This window comes from Apteryx rowi, unplaced genomic scaffold (genome assembly GCF_003343035.1).
Source record: "Apteryx rowi isolate R43461 unplaced genomic scaffold, aptRow1 scaffold_9, whole genome shotgun sequence".
Classification (NCBI taxonomy): domain Eukaryota; kingdom Metazoa; phylum Chordata; class Aves; order Apterygiformes; family Apterygidae; genus Apteryx; species Apteryx rowi.
In genome coordinates this window covers 6,287,620-6,311,004 of record NW_020451204.1, presented here as the reverse complement: position 1 = coordinate 6,311,004, position 23,385 = coordinate 6,287,620, and the positions used below count along the sequence as shown (strand labels likewise).

General features: G+C 41.7%; 1 protein-coding gene across 4 annotated transcripts; it reads right to left on the bottom strand.

The window, feature by feature from the left end:
* Positions 1 to 5,145: 5,145 nt before the first annotated feature.
* OPTN (optineurin) lies at positions 5,146 to 23,274 on the bottom strand. Of its 4 annotated transcripts, none has more exons than XM_026091290.1 (14): positions 23,203 to 23,274; positions 22,796 to 23,019; positions 20,748 to 20,950; positions 17,995 to 18,177; positions 16,533 to 16,609; positions 14,247 to 14,381; positions 12,997 to 13,081; positions 11,170 to 11,285; positions 10,342 to 10,491; positions 9,060 to 9,153; positions 8,202 to 8,360; positions 7,401 to 7,531; positions 6,340 to 6,419; positions 5,146 to 6,100 (listed from the first exon to the last, which is right to left on the bottom strand). In XM_026091290.1, the coding sequence occupies exons 2-14, from the start codon at positions 22,959 to 22,961 to the stop codon at positions 5,979 to 5,981; spliced, it is 1,701 nt and encodes a 566-aa protein (XP_025947075.1). In that variant the 5' UTR covers positions 22,962 to 23,019; positions 23,203 to 23,274; the 3' UTR covers positions 5,146 to 5,978. The 4 variants fall into 4 exon arrangements, with proteins under 4 accessions (XP_025947075.1, XP_025947076.1, XP_025947077.1 ...); XM_026091291.1 differs by having other exon boundaries at positions 14,247 to 14,378; XM_026091292.1 differs by having other exon boundaries at positions 18,022 to 18,177.
* Between the last annotated feature and the right edge of the window lie 111 nt (positions 23,275 to 23,385).

Sequence of the window (23,385 nt, the reverse complement as noted above, 5' to 3'; positions counted from 1 at the left end):
CCAACCGCGCCCCGCCCCCCGCGCATGCGCGCCCGCCCGGCGGCCCTGCGCACGCGCCTCGGCGCACCCGCCATCATTAGTCCTGGCAGCCCGGCGCCGCCCGGCGCCATCTTGGTCGCGGGCGGGCCGTGGCCCGCTGCCTCGTAGGAAGGCGTGGCGGCGCTGAGTGATGTCACGGGGGGGAGGATGACGACATCGTGCCGCTGTCATTCGCCCCTGCGAAGCCACGCGCGGCGTTGCGCGGCCCCGAGCTCCCGCGCGCCGGGCGTCGTTGGCTCCGGGCCGGGCTGCTTCCCCCTGAATAACTGCTTTTGCCCGGTCGGAGTATCCTCCAGGGGCTACTGCAACAGGCACCATAATGATAAGCGAAATCGTGTGTAATGAGTAGCCCCTGTGTTAATTCAACAAACTAAAATCCGTGTATTTTTGCCCCATGCAGCTGACAGGATTCTGTGGTCTGGTTCAGTATTTCTTTGGTATGAGCAACCACGGTTCTGCAAAAAAAAAAAAGATTTCCAAATATGTCTGAGTTTGTTGTTTTAGTCCCTACCTGCTTGCATGAATTATAGCCAGAAGTCACCCAGAAATTGCCCCAAAAAACAAAGAGGAAGGTTTGAGCTCAGATTCCAAGGGTCTTGCACTAAATCCACCCTGTAAGATAACGTATTTAAAAAAGGGAGCATGTCTCTGCTTTTTAAAAGCCTACTATTATGATTATGAAAGATTAATTATGGACAGAAATTCTGTGGTAGCTGAAGGAATCAAGAAAACGTTCAGCAGATGATGCGAAAAAACTCAAGATACACTCAAATATCCGAAGCAAAGAGCGAAATGTTCTGCCGAATAGCTGACATGCTCTGTTGGCTGGTGCCTGGCACTCCTTGCCCCAGGGAAGGTAACCGTAGCCTAGCTCAAAGGTGGGTGTTTCTTCTGGGTTCCTCGGTGGTTAATTCAGTGTTCATGCAAATGTATTTCTCTCCTAAGCAGGAACCGAGGAGCCTGAGCAACAAGAAACCCCAGGATCCAGCGGAAGAACGTGTGAGCACTGAGGGCCCACAGCAGGCTCCTACGTGCAGCTCCGTCGCTCCGGCTGCGATGGAAGTAGGGGGAACGCCTTGCGCCCCGTCTTGCATTGGTGGCAGTCAGCAGGCAGACAACAGTACTCTCGGAGATACCCGGCTCTCCCACTGCAGGCGTTTCCCAAATGGCCTGTGTCCTAAAAGCAGGCTGTTGGTGATGCATGAGTTAGGTTTGGGTTTTTTTTCAAATGTAGAGGGCTGGCTTGCCTGTTTTGCCCAAAACTGTTTCTCAAATTTTTCTGTCCTGGGAGTCAGAAGGGATGGGTTTGTATTTTCCCTCCCTCTGGCTGCTAACTGCCCGTGTGGCCCAGGCTAATCACAGAGCATCACTACGTCCCACTAGTCTCCATCTTCAAGCAGTGATGGCTTGCCCACATCTGAGATCTGCAAATCCAGAGTTACCACTTTTGAGCTTCCTGCTCAGAAGTCTCAAGCCCAACCCTGGGGACCCTGTTTCTGGACCCTTCCCAGTCTGGGTTTTACATCTGAAATGAAATGAAACATTTCTGTTTCCAGTTCCACATGGAAACAGGGTACTGATCATGGGACATCTTGCTATACCAGGAATGTGTCTCGTTAAAAACAGGGCTATGTGGACAGATAGTATTTCATGGATGTGTAGTATCCTGTGGCTTTAAAGGGCAAAAACATTTTATCTTAATTTCCAGCTTAGGGAAAATAAATATGATATACTCTTAAACCTGTGCTAATGAACATCTGGTAGCCATGGTCCCCTGTCATGACAGACAGCAACCACTCATTTGTCCTCTGTGTTAAATGGACTGTAGTTAACAATGATATCAGAAGAAAAATTATCCTCCCTATTGCATAAACAGGTTTCAGTGTATTTTGATTTTACTCTTCACAGTTCCTCATCCCTTCTCATTTGCAACGTTAGATCTAGCATCTTACCTTTCTATGAAGACCTACTTCAGCTAATGCCCCTGTCTGCCTGTTAGTATTCCTGTGCTTAGATCCCTTCTTTTACTGAAGCCTCTTAAAATGATTATTTTTTGGCTTGACAAATGCATAAGTAATTCCTGCTTTGGTCTTTCACATTGATATGCTGTGTTTTTATTAAGGTTAATGCTCCTCAGATGAAATCAGCTCTATTATCATTCTGTTAGTCTGATTTTTGCCTCATAGCACTCCCATCAAATTTTGATCATTGCCGAATACATAACATTCACAAAGCTGCAATAATAAAATTGGATTCAAGTAAAAAGCCCATAAATCCTACTGTCACAAGGAACTAATTAAAAGTCAGTAAGAGATTGCATCTGCTGAGAGTGCTAGTAATTGATGAAGGTTGCAATGAAGTCTATGAATATCTCTTCACCACAGATTTCAGTCAATACTTGCATTACTTGAAATTATGGATGAAGCTGTGTGATAACATGAGCTATAACTAACAGAAAACAAGAATCCAGAGTCTACAATAGATAATTAAAATAACAATGACAACCACCAAAATAAAAACTACTCCTTACTTTAATTACCCAGAGGAAAAAAAGGGATTATTTTTCCCTCATAGTGGTAGCTGAGAATTCATTGACAGCAAGACATGAAAAATGTTTGTCTTCTCCCACTAAAATATACTAATGAAATTTTCTTTCGTCCAGGAAACACATACAGATATTTTTCTTGGGTATATTTTAATATTCATCTGCTTAGAGTGAAACGCAAGTGTTCATAGAATTGAGGCTTTTGTTTTAAACTAATGAGCTGTAGGGAAAATAGTTTCTATTTCAGGCTTAAAGCAAAATATTGAGACACCAGACTTTCTAATTCTGCTGCTGATCTGTTCAGTGTGTTTTCTCCTCTGTGATCCTCCTTTTGGATCTTCATCCACACAGCAGTTCTGAGAAGAGCTTATTTACTGAAGTAAGTTGATATAAGAGTGTCTTTTGGGGGTGAATTTGAAGAATTCAATTCACAGGCTTTTCTCTGTCACAGGTTGTACCATCATTATAATGTTGGTCTGAATTTCGATGAAAAGAAGCATATTATCAGCTGTACATTACCTGATCTTTACCATCATATTTCTCATAAATGGATGACACAGCTAATAAGCCATGTCTTGGCAGGTGACCACATGACTCCTTCACATAAACAGCGTTCAAGGGAGGGCATCAGATSTGGGAGGAAACATGTTTTAACTTACTTTGCTGGTTCAGTGTTTGTGGGGAAGGGACTGTCCTTTTGTAGCTCAACAGTGACAACTGCTTTCACTTTTTCTGGTTTRTGTGGCAATTGAGATACATGTTCTAACTGAATTGTGTTACATGATTAACTGCATGGAAGTAGATGTTGTTTTCAAATGGAAAAAAAGAAGAACTTCATCTTACTGTATTCTGTCCCACCTTCCTTGTCCCTCACCTGATTTACCAAATCTATTGCTTTTCCCCATAACTCCTATGATGGGGCACAAAGAATGCCTTCATCATAACTGTCAATGTTCGGTTCATAAATTCCCACTTCAGACTACTTAAAGAAAAGGCTTGCCTGGTGAATAATTAGTGTTACATTGGTCTTTTACCCTGATTTGCTATGTTCTGGTTAGAATTTGTGCCCCTTTATTAAATAAACTTATTTCCCATTCTATTAGAGTGATACCAAAAAGCTAGCATATCGATCAGACTTTGCAGCATTAGCAGTTATGACAACTATGGCACTATCCTAATACAGTTGTACATGAAAAGTCAGTCACTGCGAGCTAATCCAAAGGTCAGCACAGTTTGCATCTGGTAAAGGCCTTAGCCCTGGGAAGGTTACGGTCAACACAGTCCTTCAGGGAGATATTAGGTGACCATCTGCACAAAAGATATTTCCATCACCTTCCCTTTCTACTCACTTCCCTTCTACATTAAGGAAATACAATTGCCTGAAATCCAGAGACACACATTCCTGCTTGCTTGCCTTTAGCTTTTAATTAATTAGTCCCTCACATAAGCACACCCAACTGCTGGAGTAAGGTGCTGGGAGCAGGGCAGCTAGTCTGTTGTTAATAACTACTACAAATGCACAAGCAAAAATTAGTTACAATGACTTTCTTATGCAGGAGAAGGTTTATGTAAATGGTAAAACTATATGTGCTTTAATTATAAATGCAGTTTCTCTTCCATCTGATAGTCCAGAGGTTCTACAGATACCACTGCCCACAAATGAGTCGGATTCAGGCTTTCTATCTCTGGCTACCCAAATCTCTAAGACCAGTGCACCATCATGTCAACAGTAAACAGTAAATCAGGATAGTTTCAGGCTTATAATTTGCACTTTGAAGTGGAAAGGTGAGCCAAGAAGTAATAAAGTGGTATTAAAAATAAAATACTCAACTTTCATATTCAGTTTGTGTGATCGTCCCCCCCACCCTTTACTTCCAAACAGCCTGCCCACAATTCTAGAAAGAGAATGAAGTAGATTGGGCACAAACAAACCTTGCTGGTGCCCCTCTGTGGGCCAGCACAGATCTAGCACAGCACAAAATAGCACCAATTTAACTACTGGTCTATAATGAGTTTAAAGGGTGTTGTCCTGGCATACTCGCTTCCAGACATGCAGTTTTGAACAGTGGGGGGAAAAAAATAAAATAAAAAATAAAAAATCTTTCCCTATGTCAAGGTTAGCAGATCAGAACAGAGCCATTTTGAGGGTTCTTTCCAACTAGGCAGTGCCAAAGCGACCACACTTTCTTTTCTTGAGCAGCAAGTTGATGCCATAAGACGACACCATTTTGGCAGCTCAAAGTTTTTCTTGCATCTCTTTGGCTTCCCTTCTCTGCCAGCTTCCAACAGTGCAAATGTTAGCTGTTTGCAAAAGAAACTGAACTCTTCATTTTCATGGTTCCCAGAAATTTCCTTGAGTTGTTTCCTGCCTTTCATGCTGGTTCATATTTTGTTCATATTTTCCTCCCCTATGTAACAGCAAGTTGGAATACAAACACGTGAAGACATGAATAGAACTAATACACTGCAGTTCTTTCTATACTACCTTTTGAGCCACAGGTATTTGCAATCCGGTTTAAGCCTCTAAAGTATTCACAGGCAGAGATAATTTTATACGCGTAATAGATTTATTTTCAGACATGAAAGTCCATTATACTCCTCTTTTTAAATTAGGTTACATCCATCTCAGCTCTTTCTAGCATGATACTGTACAGGTTCAAATGAATTTATTATAATAAAGAAAAATAAAGACCACACCTTAAAATGAACAGTTCTATAAAATCAAGTGACTTGAGTACACCAGTAGCTACATATATCAGACCTAAATGATCTGTCTTAAACCTTGCCCACATCTGGCTAAAGCAAGAAGTTACATAGGCCATCAAAAATTTAACATCAGATTAGCATAGTCACAAGGGCAGCAATAAGACTGCCATCTGGAGAAAAAACAGGGTTCATTTCAACGAATACAACACCACCCCATTTTACTGAAATCTTCTCCAACAGTATTTTTAATGAATTCCCTTCCTGATTAATAGTATATGAAAGGTGAAGTATGTACGGGCTTCAGTACTTTAACTGATCAGTATCCCATTTCCCTTCTGATTTCAGTAATTCAACGCAGTACTGTAGGTCATCACTTGCATGTCAGCCATGAGGGCAGAGCATGTCAGGGGAATGTTACTCAAAGTTTTCATTGCAGCAGACACACTGGGAGTTCCTTAATGCATCCATTTTGCTACCCTATAAAAATTCTTTTCCTAAAGCAGATTAAAACAAGACTAGTGAGTACAGGGCAGGATGGGAGTCCTACCCTTTTCCCATTGAATTAATGAGAAAAATCCTAGAGAAACCCTTCACTAGAAGTAGAGCTGACTGTTATTCTAGCAGGAAGAAAAAAGTGTATTTGTTTGGCAGGTGAAATTCCAGTATATGAAGAATTGGAGGGCATCACTCAATTAATGCAGTCCATAACATGAATCTGCAGCGTGTCCAAATCAGGTAGAATTTCTTCACATTTGGGACATGAATACATTGAGACATTCCGCTGCTGTGACCAGTCTTGACTACCAGTTCCTGCAAGCAGAGAGGATAAAAGATTACCTGTTATTTTACTTGATTTTTCACTCTTTTTGTGCAATAGCTGAAATAAGTCTGGCTTGCTCATAACTGCCAGAGAATTGTGCTCCCTGCAACTACCCAGTTCCCAGAATAACCAAAGGGAAGTTGGGGATTTGTTTGCAGCCAAGCAAAGCTATTTTAAACTGAACACAGCAGGGCCTGGCCCTTTGAGCTAGGAAGGCTGCTTACTGTACCTCTTTGGACAAGGTGAGGTGAATGTTCCCGATCTGCTGCCCTGGCTCCATGGCGATTCTGCATCTCCACCAGAGTGTTTCTGAGGAGAATAAAGAAGTGAATGGGGGTAGTTACTTAGAAGGACTCAGAAAAAAAGACTGAGGAGAAGGTATCTTTCCTATTGTCTCCAGAAAAGGTAAGAGAATCAAAATAAATCAGATTTGTAAGCAGATTGTGTCAACCAGTAATATATGTAGTCCACAACTGCTGCCCAGAAACAGGGCGGAGAAATCAGGCTGCTGCCTGGTGAGATATGTAGATGCCAATGTCCTGCTGAAGTCAGATCCAAACTGACACCAGTGGGATTTAGGCAGCTACGCACCCAGGGGTCTGGGGTACAGTCCTCTGGAAAATTCCAAGAACTTGGACCATTCAGAGCACACTGCAAATTTGATTAAAGTGGAAAAGCAAGTTATACAGGAAAAAAGTTTTGGTGCACAGTTAACACAAAAAGTAAAGATTGATTCTTCAAGTTCTGGATACCTTCAGTTGCACTAAGTACCCATGCCTTCCGCAGGATATGTGGAGGACACATGGTTAATACTACTTTTTTCTCTTTTACCGTTAAAAGTGCTAAAAAGGCGAATGCCCAGGATATCACAGAACTTAACACTACATGTGCCTACAATATCACTACCACCTCAAGCCAGAAGCAGATATCCCTGGGACACACGCAGCAAGCTTAGCTGTAGATTCACCACTAAAATTGAGGGCAGGACCCGAAGAAATGCCTCAAATGAATTAGCAGGGAGAATTTACCAAGTATGAATCATTCAAAGTGAAATCTTGCTAGGGCAACCAAGGACTAACACGCCTTACAGATATTTTATCACAAAATTAAAATACAGAAATCAGTCGACTCAGTTTTTTCTCTTTTAAAATTCAAATTAACCAAGAAATAAATGTCTTGAAGCCTGCCTGTTTTTCTAGGGACATGCTAGCAGGAATATACTGGTCAGCTCCAGCACACAGGGTTACAAGACAATCTAAAGGCAACTCAGCCAAGCAGTGCATCTCTCACCGGCTGAGATCATCAAGGTTTTGCTGCTCTTTTAGCAGGTATGCCAGCTGGACAGCCAACTGCTCCTTCTCCTCATGGATCTTCTCTCTTGCTGCCCTCTCGGCATGGAAATCAGAACAATAAACCTCCATCTGATCAGAAAAATTAAATCGTGTTGAGAACTTGTAACTTAGATTGAACCATACCCATGTATTATATGCCAAAATAGCAAACCTATATTATATCCTGCACCTGCTTAAAACACTCTAATAGCATCTATGGTCTGCAGTGAAAGTGAGGACCTGCACTACATACAAGGTGAAAGATTCAGTATTTAGACTTCAAGTGCTCTGATCTGGGCCAGTGCTATTGCCCCCTGGTGTACAGACAGACAGTGAGAAGGTGACTTGACTGATGGCACAGACACTGGAACCAGGCCAACATGCTGGTTCTGTATCTTAAATAATCCTTTTTAGGCCTTTTTTAGTTACTGCTTACACACACTGCCTCAGGTTTGACTAAAATCATTCCTAAAACATATGCAGTGATTCCTAAGACAGTGGTTTTAAATATGCAAATACATCTATTCCCCACTTTTATTTGTTGTGCTAGACTCCAGCACACACAGTTCCTCCCACAGAACTGTAGGATATGGTGACACAGGTTCTGCAGGGATTTGCGAGGCAGTCTGCATAAAGGGAATTATGCCTTGAACTTCAGCAAACAGATATAATATATTCAGTGAGTGAGCTGGTAGATAGCTCCTTTAGTTTCTGAATAGTGGTCAAGGGCACCATCCTATTGCTGATGAAGAACTCATACCTGAGCACGGAGCACAGCCATGGTTTCAAGGTCCTCCTCTTGCTTCGCAATTATCTGCTTCATTTCATCCATTTTGAGCTGTTTTGCAGCGAGGGCTTGTTCTGCCAGTTCTACCTTTGCAGTAACTTCTTCCAACACAGCTTTATCCACTCGGTCCAGCTACAAGGAAGAACTGTAATTATGAGATGATCTCAAAATATGACATTTCCTGAAGTGAAACAGTTTGCTACTTTTCCTCCTGCCCTTGGGAAAGCTATCGGCTCCCTGGTCATCAAAGGAACTGAGACTAAAACAGCAGTGGTGATCAATATTTTAATTTATAGATTAGTTTTGAGCTTTTAAACTACATTATATCAAGCCAAAACAGAACTCCCTAATGGACACTGCAAAGGATGTTTTCCCACTTTCCAAAATTATACAGAAGAATTTGGCACTCAGAGCCACAGTTACAAATAGGACCTCATTGTGTTAGGCATTCTATAATTTTAAGACTACACAAATATTTATAGGTCTACCTTCCCAAGTTTACAAATTATGATACAGGAACACCTAGATGCCTTTGTATATAACTGCTCTCTATGGACTGGACCCCAAACTGCACTGTAGATTAGACCCTATTTAGAAAACGGCATGGAAGTGCTGATGTGTAGATAAAGTTTTCAATAATTGACAGCACAGGATCTGTGTTTTTCAGAGCAATGACGAAATTGCAGTGCTGATCTCTGTTTTTCAGAGCATACTGTGTTAGGTAGAAGAGATGACAATTATGTCACACTTGAATTTGTTCCTAGGTACATTCTCCCATCCCCTCCCCCTCTACTCCTAATTCATTGTGATTTCTTCCTGTGATGAATTTACCTCTTTCAGTTTCATTTCATCGATTGTTGTCATTGCTTCAGTGAGTTCAGAAAGGAGTTTGTTGTATGCATCCTGCAAACTACTAAATTTTGCCCTGTTTATGAAGAGAAAAGAGGTGAAAGTTTGAAATGCTTCAAAATTCTTTGAAAGATTTGCTGCTCTTTTTAACATCTTCTATTTTGCAAAACTATCCTGCTTGTCCCAGTGAAGATTTCTTTCATTCCTTCCTAAAATTTCAATTCCCCTGGGGTTAAAGAGTTAGAATTGTATCCAGAAATCTAAATAATCTATTAGACTTTAGAGAAAAACAACCCAGGTTCTTACAAATGAATCTGCATCTCTGATGAGAAGAAAATTGTGCTCCATCTCTCACAATCTCTCTTCCAAGGAATCATGTGCTGCTCTATCCATGGACTGAGTCCAAACAAATGTTCTTACTCATCTTCTGCATGTCAGATTAAAGAATCCCTCACCCAATATTTTATACCAAGCTCACAAATTCTGTTCCAAATTTTAACACCTCTTTTAGGAAGACATTCAAGTCTTGACTTAAGAGACATCAAGTGAAGGAGAATTCACCATCAAAGGATCCAGACATAGACTCCAAAGATAGAGAGCATCTTATCAAGCAGCCAAAGACAGGCCCTTCAAACAGTTCAGCCTCTTGATACAGCCTGGACTGATATTTTCACAGTCTTTACCTGGACTGCACAGGGGAAAGAGGGAGCCAGAGCAAACAGCCAGTCTCTTTATCTCAGCTTCACTCTGTGCTTGCCTTTCCTAACCACAAGCATAGTCTAGGGGCTGTAGGCCTCCTCATTACTGTCACTTCCCCATTACTGTCACCACCTGACTCGTCCTTACCACGCCAACCTGTGGACACATTTACCCCTGCTAGTCAATGGGATAGCTGTTGGCACTTTTCAGCTCCCTCTACTTGTATATTTAACCTGACCCCAAACACTTCTACCTCTGCCTTAGACTTTATGACAAAAGGAAGATACAAGTCAGAGCTTACAGCTCCAATTTCCCTAAGTGAGGGGTTCACTGGACAAAAGGACTCAGTTTGGGCCTAATGTGGAGATTCCAGATTCCAAACATTGTAGATGTTGAGGTAAATGCAGGTTTCTCGTTCAGACTCTACAAACGAACATGGTTTCATCAAAGAGTGCAGAACACAAAACTCGTATTTCAGATTCAGTTCTCCTTTGGCCAGGATTCTTTTGATTTCCTTTCCCCACTGATAACAGATAACTCTCTGAGGTACAAAACCAAGTTATACTTTTCTTCCTGTGTCTTGGCTTGTTCCAGCTTGACCTCTGCCTGCATGCTCTCCACCTGAAGTTCCAGTTTCTTGGCGGTGTATATTAGCTGCTGCTTCTCATCCAATTCTGATGCAGCAGCAGAGCTTTTCCTTTCGAGTACTTGGCACCTGACAGAACAAAGAAAAAAGATGGTTGACCTCTCCTGTTCACCTTTTCTTGATGGAGCTGGCACAGTGGGCATCATACAAAATGAATCTCTGTGTGTTTCATTTTAAAGGCTTATTTTGATGAAGAACAAGGAAAGACAAAACTAAGTCAGTACAGAGCCATCTGTATACTGAATACGAAGCTGCTGAACCCAACACTTTTTTTCTTATGATTATGAATTTCAAGCAACTGGAATTTGACAGAAAACTAAGCAACTAAAGTAAGGCTCTTGTATCCACTTTTTATAACCTACAGAATTCATTTTCAAGAACACTGAGAGAGTTCATGTGAAAAGGGTCATAACTGGGTTCCTTAGCTTCTTCTCCTAAGATTAAAACATGGATTGATTATGTGAAGAGGGAAACAAGAAAGATTTGCCTTTACATCAGGAAGGGTTAAAACCCAATATTCAAATTAAAGGCTTTGGGGTTCTATTTCTAGAACTCAGATTTTGTCAGAATTACTCTATTTCTGCACTTGCTTTTCTACTTACAAAGGAAGAACAATCTTTTACAGCACTTCTATGAAACTGATATTTAAGTTGATATTTGTAGAAATGGTGAGTTTCCCATGGTGAGAGTTGTCATACAAATGTACACTGGGTGTAAKAGCAGAACTCTTGTATTTCTGAGCCTTACTTTTCTTGAAGCTTCTTCTGAATCAATTCTGCTTCTTTTAACTTCTCATGGGCCTCCTGAAGCTCTTTAAACAGAGCACACACTTGCAAATTCAGGGTTTCTACTTCACTGCCAACCTTATAGAGAAAAAATGAGGAAAAATGAGGAAAATTATATATGGACAATTCAAGATAGGAAAGTTGCAGGCTAACTAAGAGATCTAACCACAGGAAGTACCATTCTTCCTCTAGAGAAAACAGCATGAGTCACTCCACACCATTATACTTTATGCTCAATAGTAAGAGCCCTTCTGCAAGCCTTTACAATTACAGATTATTCCTAAATATGGCAGAATGCCTTTTTGACTTAACACTTTCATAAAATCTGGGTGACTCAAATACAACAGTATTACTGACTTTCCAGTGTTGGCTAGAATATAACTTATCCAGATGGGAAACACACCTGCATTTTCTTTCTTAGAGTTCACAATTTAAAACACATACAGGCATTTACTGCCACTCCTCTGAAACAACCCCAAAGATAACTCCATTACCACTCATTCATGAATCAACTTTGCAAAACAAGAAGAAAATGATTTCTAGTAAAATTGTAATCAGCTTTGCTGTCAGTCTCTGGCCCTCTCATTTGGGCTTTAAACCATAGGAAGAGCATTAGACAAAACACCCAATTAGTTAAACTTTCTGTTGTCTGCCATCAATGCCTGAGATGTTTGCAAATCTTCAGGGTGATTCACTTCTGATGGTCAAATGTTCACAAAACCAGGACCATATATGGGCAAGATATTGAACCATGTATATTGTGTACTGATCTTGCTTAAATCAATAATCACTTACATCATAGTGTACTCATACCTATCTGCTTGTTCAATACACAGATTGAAAGATCCTAAAGACAGGTAGAAAGCAGGAGGAGGAAAGAAACAGCAGCTATGTTCTCCTCCAACCCAACACATGAAGGACACCTCAGAGTCCCAATCCTTAAAATATATCCATATATTTTAAAAGAGGTGAAACCTTGGACTCCTGCTGGTCTGTAGGCTCTGGAGGTACATTCTGGAGCTTTCCTAAAGAAACACTTGAATCTCATAATCATGCTAGCATCAGTTTAACTGTCCCTAGTACTGTAGTTTTCACTGATAAGGTCTGATCTCATACRCATGAAAAGTCTCCAGCCCATCACACTCAGCTTGGGAATGTGTTGGGTTGCTGTGGCTAAAAAGACACGTAATGTAGGCACATAAATTAGTCTGAAYCTGGAGCTGGATCCCAGCCCCAGCATCAATTCAAAGCCTTAACTGAAAATAACASGACTAAGTTTGCCTGCAACTGCATCTCAGTCCAAGATAGTTATATTCCACCATTATAATGGATCTCACCAARACTATGAAAAAAATAAATAATAACACCAGGTGCCATATGAGCTCTACATCTAAAGTCTATTTTACACTTTGCTGCCAGTGGATTCTGACCCAAAAGCTGACCTAGCYAGCAGTGAGAAAATTCACCCAATTTAGAAGACTTTGTGGACCCAGAAATGACTATACCCCTCTCTGTTTAGTGGGCACAGTCACAGCAAAGAAGCATACCTGGAATTATGCCATGCTTCCCTTATTCTTGGCTATCAACCTTACCTCTCTTTGGTGGCTGGTGTAATTTTGAACCACCTCTAAGATCTGGATTGGAGGGTTCAAAATTCACTTCTAGGCCCTGTGTGGGATATTTGTCCTTYGCCCCCTGCATACAAGTGGAAGTCTAGGCTCTGAAGTTATTGTCCTCAACAGACAAGCTCTAAGTTTTCACATCTCAGCCCAGGAGGACAAATACTTACAGCCTCTGAACTGTCCTCTTCTCCCTTCTCAGTTTGAGTTCCACTCTCCAGACAGTTGCCTTCTTCCTTCTTCAGCTTTGACAGTCTGGAAATCAGAAGGAACCAATAGTGACAGATTTGGCCCATATCTGAGTGAGATTGTGACTGTTCCAGGATTTCATACAAGTGATGCACTCTCATTCTAACATCACAGCCATGAACGAGAGGCAGAACTGAAAGCACAAACCTGCAGGAAAGCTTWCGTGAGCAGTGGGGCTCCTGAAGAACACTGGGCACCCAGCATGTGAGTTTAATTAAAACAGATGTACAAGTCTGCGGTAGCAGTGAAGAAGGACAGTGACATTCAACTAYAGTGATTTTGCCCACAGCGATCAATCTTTGGTATAGTCCAAAACTGCTCACCCTCTGGAAATGGGTCAGTCAGTTCACTGAACCCATGATTAATATTACCTCTATTTTCCTTTGGTATTTTCAAAGGCTGAGATTTCTAAGAATCATTTGGCTATGGCTCATTACCTCTTCTAGGAAGACCATGTAGAAGCAATTACTGTGAGACCAGCCCTTTACAACAGATGATGTTCAGAAAGTCTTACTCTGTCTCTGCAAACTGGGGATCTGGGGACGGCTATTCCTTGGGCAGTTTCCAGACCTCAACAGTCGTGCTGATTTACACCAATCTAATTGAACTGAGACAGACCTTCATGCAAATCTCAGTGGAAAAATGGTCTCTTTGATAAGTTTGGAGTTAAATTTATTTTAGACATTTCTGAGGAACTTTTCCAAGCGCCTCACATAATCACTAAATTTAGCCTGCCAATGTCACAAAGAAGACTGTAATCCCTGTTTTATAGGGAGTGATTTGCTTACGGCCCCACACATGGTTGATTCATACAGAAGCAAATAATTATGAAGGAACAAGTGAAAACAACATCCTCAACTAGTGAGCATATCATTCTGACTTCATTTGGGGAAGGTTCAAACGCAAGAGGAAACAGGTAATTTGTCCTGATCTGTAYGGCTAGCAGGAAGTAATAAGACAATATGGAAACTCTCTTACCAACAGAAGAGAACCTGTGATTTATCCCTGTCAGGACTATGATAAAAAGAAGTTATTACTAACGAGCGCTCAGGAAATTTCCCATACAGTTCACACTGATATTTCAGCATGTCTCTGATCAGTCACAGACTCGGTAACTGAAGCAGTCTTGAAAGAAAGCAGCTCAAATTGTTACAGTGCATCTATTTCATACCTCTCCTTGTGATTCTGCAGCTCCTTCTCAAGGTTTTCCCTCTTCTGAGTTTCATTTCGAAGGCAGCARAGCAGCTGGCTCACAGTTAGCTCCTCAGACTCTAAATTCTTTGCTTCATCTGCAGGTTTGCTCCTGCTTCAAACCAAACCAGCTGTAAGTAACAAGAGCTATGACTTCACTGCAGCACCCCCTTACCCCTAATGCTGGGACCCAGTCTGAGAGGCCACAGTTTCACACAGTGCTGAAAACCAACACTCTGAGCAAACAGGTCACTCGAGAACCAAGGCCTGCCCACAGACTGGTAGCCACAGTCCTCARAAAGCCCCCATGCACGCAAATGCAAGGCCTTGCTTTGCACGATGCTCAGTCTTTTCCATCAAGCTGTGGAAACAATTTCGTATTTAAGCAAGGAAAACAAAAACGGTATAGACAACACTAAACCCAGTGCATTTATTCTGACCTACTTTACATCCCCTTCTTCAAAGTGTTGCTCTCTGTTCCCAGAAAAACTTCTTTCCAATGAAACATGCAAGATTTCTTATCTCTGTCTCACTCCTTTCCAGGAAAAGAAGGCCTGTTCCATAAAAAATGAGCACTGGAAATTGCTTTCTTTTTCAGATAAAATCTGTTCAATATTTCACCTCCATCATATTCTAAAGCTCTTTTGAAAATCATATTATGCTAATGTAGAAATGATGCAAAACAAATACAAAGCTCCCTGAAAAATAAGAAAAATGAATTCCCTCRTGATAAAATACTGTATTCCTTTCCCTCCCATGTTTATGTCCACCCAGACAGAAAGTCAAAATCCTCTAATTATATGGTGAGATATAGGTACATACRCTGTGCATTTCAGAAGCTCAGCTGGAAAGCAGCATGTGTTTAAAACTTCATTTCTGTAGTTCAGAACAGAAAGTAAACTATAGTCCTCTATGTGCTGCTGAGAGCTAGAAATCTTTGGTGAGCAAAACTCAATACCAAAGACAGAGTTCAGTCAGGATATTTTAAGTAAATAYCTTTATTAGGGGATTTTTACTGCATGCTTCTACTCTTACAGAAATAAACCCATCCTGAGTGAATCATGTTTCTCTGAACCTGTWAACAGCACCAGTCTAAGTTTCAGTGCTGGACAAAGACACGTGGTGACACAAGAAATACCATAAGAGGCATATCTACCTCCTGTTATTGTAGATATAGCAGAGATACTCATCAAAAGGGAAGCAAGTCTTACAGAGAATGTCTCCTCATAGCCAAAATGTTCTCACAACCCACTGCAAATGACAATCTGAAYGCTTGCAGCCTGCTCTGTGCTCACACTGTCACTGTGTCTCTTTCTGGACTATAATTGTTTGTTTGCTTGCAACTTCTTAACTGAGTTGTAACTTCTTAACTGCATACAGAGGGACGTTTTCTGTGTTATTATATTGGAAAGCTGATCTCCCTTGAAGTAAGTACYGTGATAGGGGTTCAAGGAAAAACCCTTACCTAGTGCACAGCTTTCTAGCCTGCTGTCTCATTAGCATTTTGTATTTTCTTCCCTTCCAGAAGCAAAGGCCACAAAGTAAGAAAGAGAGTTCAGCCACAACYATCTAGCTGTTAAAATGGGCACTATCCAAAATGGAAACCTTAATAGTATCAGCTGTCTATGTCCATGAAGAGTAAAGGTTCAGCTAAGGGCGAGAAAGTCCCTTATGACCTGGAGCTGACGTAAAGATCAAATTTTGAGAGGTACCTTAAACAGACCACTGAYATTTTAAGCCTGGCAATTTGAAAAATAGGACTATGTGATTGCACTGTCTGTCTACCCCACCATAATACACCTCACACCAACCACACACAAATAGGACAGATGGAGTTCAGGTTTGAAAGACAAGACCTCTGATTCTTACAATCATCATGATAATCTGGTAGAGAACAGATATTCTAGTAGAGTCCTCAGTGACTAGAAAGGAGGGAGTATTCAACCTTCCTCTTTTCTGTTTGGCCTCCGTTGAAAGCTTGAAAAGTATCAGCCACTTGGCAAGTCAGTGTGTACTTAAGTGCCTCGCCAACTGGCCAGAGTATTTACTCTCTCTTGTCAGCTGGTGGGCCAGGTGAAAATAGGAAAGRAAAATGCCAGAGAGCTGAACGTCTTCCTGACATGGTAGGATGGTAGAAGTACTGCAATGGAAGGATGCAAGGTCATAGAAAAACAGGATTTACTAGCTCATTGCTTGTAGGAAAAAATCTGTCTTCACTAAGAGCAAAACACATACAGAAGTATGAATTACACAAGAACATACATACATGTAGATAGCAGCATTACTGKTTATTTCACCACTGTTAACTCGATTTTCTTTTGCAGTTCTATTTATTTCTCCTTCCTAGGAAAGAAAAAATACTATTAGCTTGATATTTGAACCAAGCAGGACATACAGTTTTATTTATTTCAGTTAAGGAAGTAAGGAAAACAGGCAGAATTACTATAATGGAAATTAAAATAACTGAAACACAAAACTTCTACAGATCAGTTTCACGTTTTGAAATTCTGAAATATTTCACATGCCTTGCCTGGTATCTTTCCAGGACCGATTGGTCAAGAGGAACATCAGAGAGATTTGGCCTTCTTTCATCCACAACTTATGTGACCACTCTCCCCAAAGATGGTGGAGCATCAAGGAGTAACAGCCAACATCACTGCAGAKGACTGAATATAAGCCTAAAAACCAYTCCCCTGCCTCCCAGAGAGACCTCTCCTCCTCTTTACCAGTACTCAGTGCCTTCTCCCTGATCTTTGTAGCTCAAAGGAGAATCTTTATAGCAAAAAAATGAGAACACATTCTTGAAGCCTTCCTGCAGTCTGAAGTTTTCTTTGACAACTCCAAAACCTTAACAAATGCGTTTTAATTAAAGTATTTTAATCTCTTGCTAAAATTGTCCTTTCCTGAGAGGGATCCACTATTATGGAGATAGTGGAGACCCACATTTTCACTTTTCACATTTTGCCTGTGAAAACTTCTCAGATACAAGAACAGTAGAAAAAGTAGATTTCTGTGCCTCTATGGCACACCCTACAACTTTGCAATAAAATAGTCCGGACTTAGTTTTGCTTGACCGCATCTTTACGTTTCTGCCAGAAGAAAAGTGAGCCCCATTCCTAAAAGAAACTGACCCCCTCTACACATTAAGTGTTGCCCCTTAATAAAATATAGTACCGATATTCACAGGAACTCCAACTAAGATAAGACTCCTAATGGTAAAAGATACATACATTTTCRATTAGTCAGAAGTCACCAGAGAATATTTTCCAGAGAATATTTTCAGCACAATGGAGGCTAGCTGTGAAACCCATTTACTTTTGGCAGGAAAGTGGAAGGAGAAAAGAAGATCCCTAAGTCCTTTACCACTACATCGTGTAACACACACGTGCTCCATGTCAGGTGATGTGAGAGGCAAAGCAACCCTTCTCCCAAATCCAGCATGCCTGTATCTTGTACTACTGCTGTTGCTGGTAGAGTTTGCTATTCCCTCTCAAAGAGGCATAAATAGTTTTCGTTACTTTGAGAGTGGATTCACCCTTTCTACTAAAGGAAAACAGGGTACTAAATATTTCAAACTTTGTAAAAGTGCCATCAAGTAAATAGCTACATCTTCACTGCAATTACTCTCAGACCTGACTTTCTCATCAGCTAGCCTGGTACACGAAGAAAACTGAATTGGCAAAAACAGGAGGACCGAGCTCGAATCAAAGTTTCCGGCTGCTGCTCACCATGTTCTTTTTATTCCTCGCACTTACATTCATCCCAATCTCCACAAAGGAGTCCTCTGCTGAGTTGTTCAGCTTGATCTGCAGTTCCGAAATGATGGCAAGCAGATCTGCCTTCTCAGCCTGGAGCCGCTGCACCTGGGATTTCAGCTGCCTCGCTTCCTTCTCAGGAGTCGGGCAGCCCTCCTGGGACAAACGAAACCCTGCATTAGCCAACAAAAAGGAGACACCAGCCAAGGAGCAGAGAGGCTGACACATAACAACAATGCCCCACACCGCTTCTTCTCTCTTGAAGTTCRCCTGGAAAAATCCAGTACAGACCCCTGAACTATGCTTTGGTCCACTGGATAGCAAAAAGTCTAAACTGTGAAACCAAGTTGTCAAACGATGAGGATCATGCTTCTGCAGAAGAGGGGCCTAGTTCTCTGAATGTACAGATAATTAGGATGTAAATCTTTGCCTGAATCTATGCCTTCATCACCACAAAGTGTCCCAGGCCATCCCACACTTTCTTCTTTGGTACAGAATTTTTGTGTTATTTTTCCCTCCCAAATCCTTATTCCTCTTTTCCCAAATCCACCAAAGATTCTAGGTAGAAAAAAACAACAAGCAGGGAGATTTTCCACATGCTCCACTTTCAGCCTTCCCTGTACTCTGTCTCTACATAGAAATCTCTCCCTGTATCTTTGACCTTCTTCCTCCCTTCCACAAAGTCTCTCTCCCTCAGAACTTCTCCCCAAACTTAGTCTCATCTTCAAATCATGACTCCGTAGTTCACCCTCTGCCTCTTTCCTTTCCCCAGAATCCTCAAATCCCTAACTTCAGCCTCTACATAACTTATTTTTTGTCTCCCTTACATGCCTCTCCGCATTATGAATCTTTCCCTGTGAACTGTTTCTTCCTCATTTTGTAATCTCTGCCTTCCAACTCCTGCCAATGCCTTTATTACACCACATACCATCAGTGTAAATTCTGGACAATTCCCAGAGTCTAAATTAAATTCTAATCTATCATTCATGCCAAATCTCCAAACCTTTGCTGTGCTGGCAGTGTCTCTCATCCTGCAATACTCTCCTATCCACCTGACTTGCTGCTGTCTCTGATTTTGTGCTCAGGCTGTAAGAGTATGCAATAGGAGTCAGCTCCAGTGAAGACGAGAGAGCTTTACAGCAATCCCTGCTCACAGAAGTATGGTTTTGAGAGAAACCCTCCTGTAAGTGCTGGTTTATCACTAAGGGAAGCAACACAATATACCTGTGATTTGTCTTGAGTGAAACAGAGGCATCACTAAATGGTAGCAATGGACTATAATCTATCATCTCAGTTTCAGAAAGCTGAAAAAATTAGWCTAATTTTAAAATAGTCTCTTATTGTTAGAGAACATTGTTTCATGTTCTCTTTCCTCTAAAAAATAATAAAAGAATTAAACTAGAACACAAGCAGTCACAAGAGAAAGCAATTTTGGCTTAAATGACACCATCATCTTCAAAATCATGAAGAGAAATAAAAGAGTCTCTAAGCTACAGTTGTCACTGTCTGATAAAACTACAAAGAAACCCTCAAGAACCAAGGCATACTCTTTGAAGCTCTTGGAGATGGGACAATTAAGAGAGACTTTGCTTAACTAGATGTTGGATTACTCCAGCAAGTTGGATCACTCAACCAACAACAAATGCTTCAAGGATCCAAAGTACAAGAYGTTTTAAAACAGGCAAAGGCAGAATAATGCCCCTACTTCCCTTTAATACCTCTTCCTGATTTATGACATTCTCAGTTTGTTTGAAAATCTGGAACATGACTTTTGGTCTGTTTTCCTAACAAAGCAGTACTTACACAATCACATGATCTATATACGTCTTTCTTCCCCTTCTAACTCCTGAACTCATTGGCTAATTTCAACTTACATAATGAAAGATTCCCTGTGGATTTCCACCACACAGGCAGTCAGGAGAGAGGGGAGAATCTATTAGCGACTGCTGAGAAGGAGGCTAATACACTCATCCTTTATTGGGCAACAGAGAATCCACATGGGACCTGCAGGTACTGGACACCAATATTCATCAGTCTGGCTCTGCATGAAATCTCTTGTTAAGCAACTCTTCACATGACTATCTGGGGCACAAAGCAGGTTTTGTTTTAATAGGCTTTGTTCGTAGATGTTTCCTGTACTATATGCAAATTGATGTTCCCTGGCTACTAAGCAATCACCTGCAAGGTTAGAAATTACTTGTTATAGGGCCACAGGTAAGACAGAAAAAGACAGCACAGTCAGACTCAAATGGAGAAACTAAAGAACAAATCCAATCTGGCCTCAGCAGAAGAGTTTTCACAAGAGGACAAATGCAATTAAAAGAAAGGGCCAGTCATTTTTTGCTTATATTTCACCTTAACCCTGGAACATTGGAAACTCAAATACAAAAGCAATTAAACTAGCATGCAAGATAGAGAATCTAACAAGGGAAGGAAGGGATGAAGTCAAGAGACACCGAACAGCAAGCAAGATAAAGAATTAAAAGTTGGCAGGAAATGTACATGTATTTCTGTGTTAATTATCTCAGGTATGRCACAATTTTGTGTTACTGCACTCTGAGAAGACCAACTTCATAAAATAATTCATGCCAACACTTATTGTTGGAGYATAAGGATAAAAATGGAGCATGTGAACAAAACTCCAAACCTCCCAGCGTGACGAATGGATATGAATGCTCCAGACTTCCAGTTTAAARGCTTGTCAATCCAAACAATTCTTTATTTACCATTTCAGCTCCTTCTTCTCTTTCTTTTAAGCTCTGAAGTTGTTTCTGTAGCTGTTCATTTTCAGTGCATTTGGCTAGCAAGCACTGCTTAGCCTCTTTAAATTTGGACTCGTAAAATTCACGTTCTTCTTTCTGCTTCTCTCGCCAGACAGAAAGTTCCTCATATCGGTCCTTCATAGCTTGGTTAYGTAACTTCATGGCTTCTAAATGGTAGCCAGAGACAAGACATTGACTTACATTAATACTCTGCCAATGAAACAGCAGATTTCCTCAACACTGGGCTCAGCATTCTTCAGTATCTAATAGATTASCAATACTTAGATGTAAAACAGGGACCTCCTCCTTGTGTGTCTTAAACAGTGAACCAAAACTAAATCTATTATAGTTCCCTAACACTATAATAAATAGCATTAAATCCATTGCTGAAATCACATATCTGCACTCTCTCACTCTGTGACTTATTGCTAAGCCAAGAATTATAGGGCTTCTTATCTTACTGAAGGCGTTATTTACAAGATCAACCCAAATAAAACTAGTGAACTTTGGAGTGCAGTTATTCTTACTGTAGAAGTATGAGGTTTGGTAGGGAAAATGTACATTCTAGGCTGGTAAATTATTGCATTAAAAAGGATGCAATCAAATTGAAAGTCTCAGTTATGTCTAAAAATGTTCTTCCTGAGACTTGACTGCAAGCATTGAAAAGAATACAATCAATAATTTTCAGCAAAGWCAGTTCCCCCTGGCTGGGAAGCACGTGTATGTGTCAGTCTGCTACAGAATGCTTAGGAGATTTTTACAGAGAGTCAATTAAAATATTTCTGACTTGCTTTTTAGAGCAACAAACTCAAATCCAGTAGCTTGAAAATCTTTTATACATTTTATTTTTCAATATCTTCCATTATGTCCTGAYGTCATATTATATACAGCCAACAAGGGCTTCAAGAAGGAATTAGGTGGTGTAAATGAATGTTAGCGTGGAGAATCATTCTGTAAGGTGTAAGTTAGAGCGGCTGAAAATATGGTCCTAAAACATGATCTTATAGGATATAGGACCTTTTAGCAGAATTCCAGAGGTACCTGTAGAGGCTACTTTCCTGTCAGAGATACCTTTGAGACTCCATAGCAGAGAACTTGGAGCAGGTCTACAAAGGATTCAGATGGAATTTAGATACCACAATTTAAAATCATACCACACAGAAAATATGCAAATTCATGCTCTGTTGCCATATAAACACTGAGGTACCTCCATCTCCTACTCTGAAACTCCTCAAATCCCTTGGGTTTTGCTCTGTCCATATTYGGAAAAAATATRTATGTATATCCTATGCCTAAACTCCTGGGATCCAGAAACAAAGTTGTCTCACTTGAAAGGCTCAACTCATTAGACTTTTTCAGGGAAACCTGCTATTGTTTTCTACCCGAGAGACTCAGCCATGGCTGCCACTTCTTTTTAAAGTACAGAAGGTGCTACCACATCTACGCTTTCTTAGTGATTACTATACATAATGCAGGATGGCCTGCTCAAATTCCCCTCTCTGCCTGAGAGGATTCAGCCCCTTTCAGAGAGCATCCTAACCCAAACTGTTCTAGGCATGGTGCAGTACCCACCCCTCCTGATGCAGCTACGGCAAAATGTTCGGTCAATCTGTAACGGAGCTGCCCAGCAGTCCTAAAACACAAGCCATAAAAGCTTTTAAAGGCTGCTGAGTAAAGACAGCTCTTTATATCACATCATAGCAAAAGAGAATTTTCACCTCACTTCCTAAAACGCACAGCGCTATACTAATTATGTCTGTAATTCCCAAGCAAATAATTCACCCATAAATGGAGCTGTTTGCCCCCTATTCTTCCATACAGATTCAATTTGATGTGTCATATCACACCGCCCTACCCACGTGCAGAGTTGCCTATACACTGAAGGCTCCCCAGGTGTAAAATGTTACCCAGCAAGGGCAAACGAGCACAGAATTCGCACTCGTACGGCAAAGAAGCCTGCAGAAGAGAGTTGGGCCTTTTGCGTTTCCAGGCTGGCTCGCGTCCGCATTCACCTTTTAGCTCGTTGTTCTCGGTGATGAGTTCTTTCATCTGTTGCACCATCTCTTCCGGCGTGTAGGTGCTGAGGGCAGGGGGAGCCGGGCTGTCCGTGCCGTTTTCCATCTTCCTCCCGGGGTGCTCTCCATTTTCGGCAGGGCGGCTTTGCAACTTGCTGGACATCCCCAAAGCGGCTGCAACGAGGTCTGCGAGGAGGAAGGTTCGATCTCTCGCCGAAGAGCTGCGGAAGAAAGAAAACGTAATCACGCCTTCGTTTCACCCGGACGAGCGAGCTGTGCATCTTGTCGCGACTYGGAGGGAGCCGCTGACCCCACCGCAGCACCGGGGTAGCCGCAGGGGCCTCAGCCTCCCACCGACGCCTCGCAGGAGGGCACGAAGGAAGCGCTTGCTTCCCAGCACGAACCTCCAGCGAAGCCGCCTTCCCGCGCGAGCCCCTTCCTCCGCGCAGCAGGGCCGGCGGCGGGACAGCGGCCACCCCGGCCGCCCTCACCCCGCTCGTGGCCCTCGGTCGCACCACGGACCCCTCGCGCCTCGGGCCTACGCCGCGGCGGCGCCAGGCCGAGGGCCGCCCGGGGGCCGCCCGTCC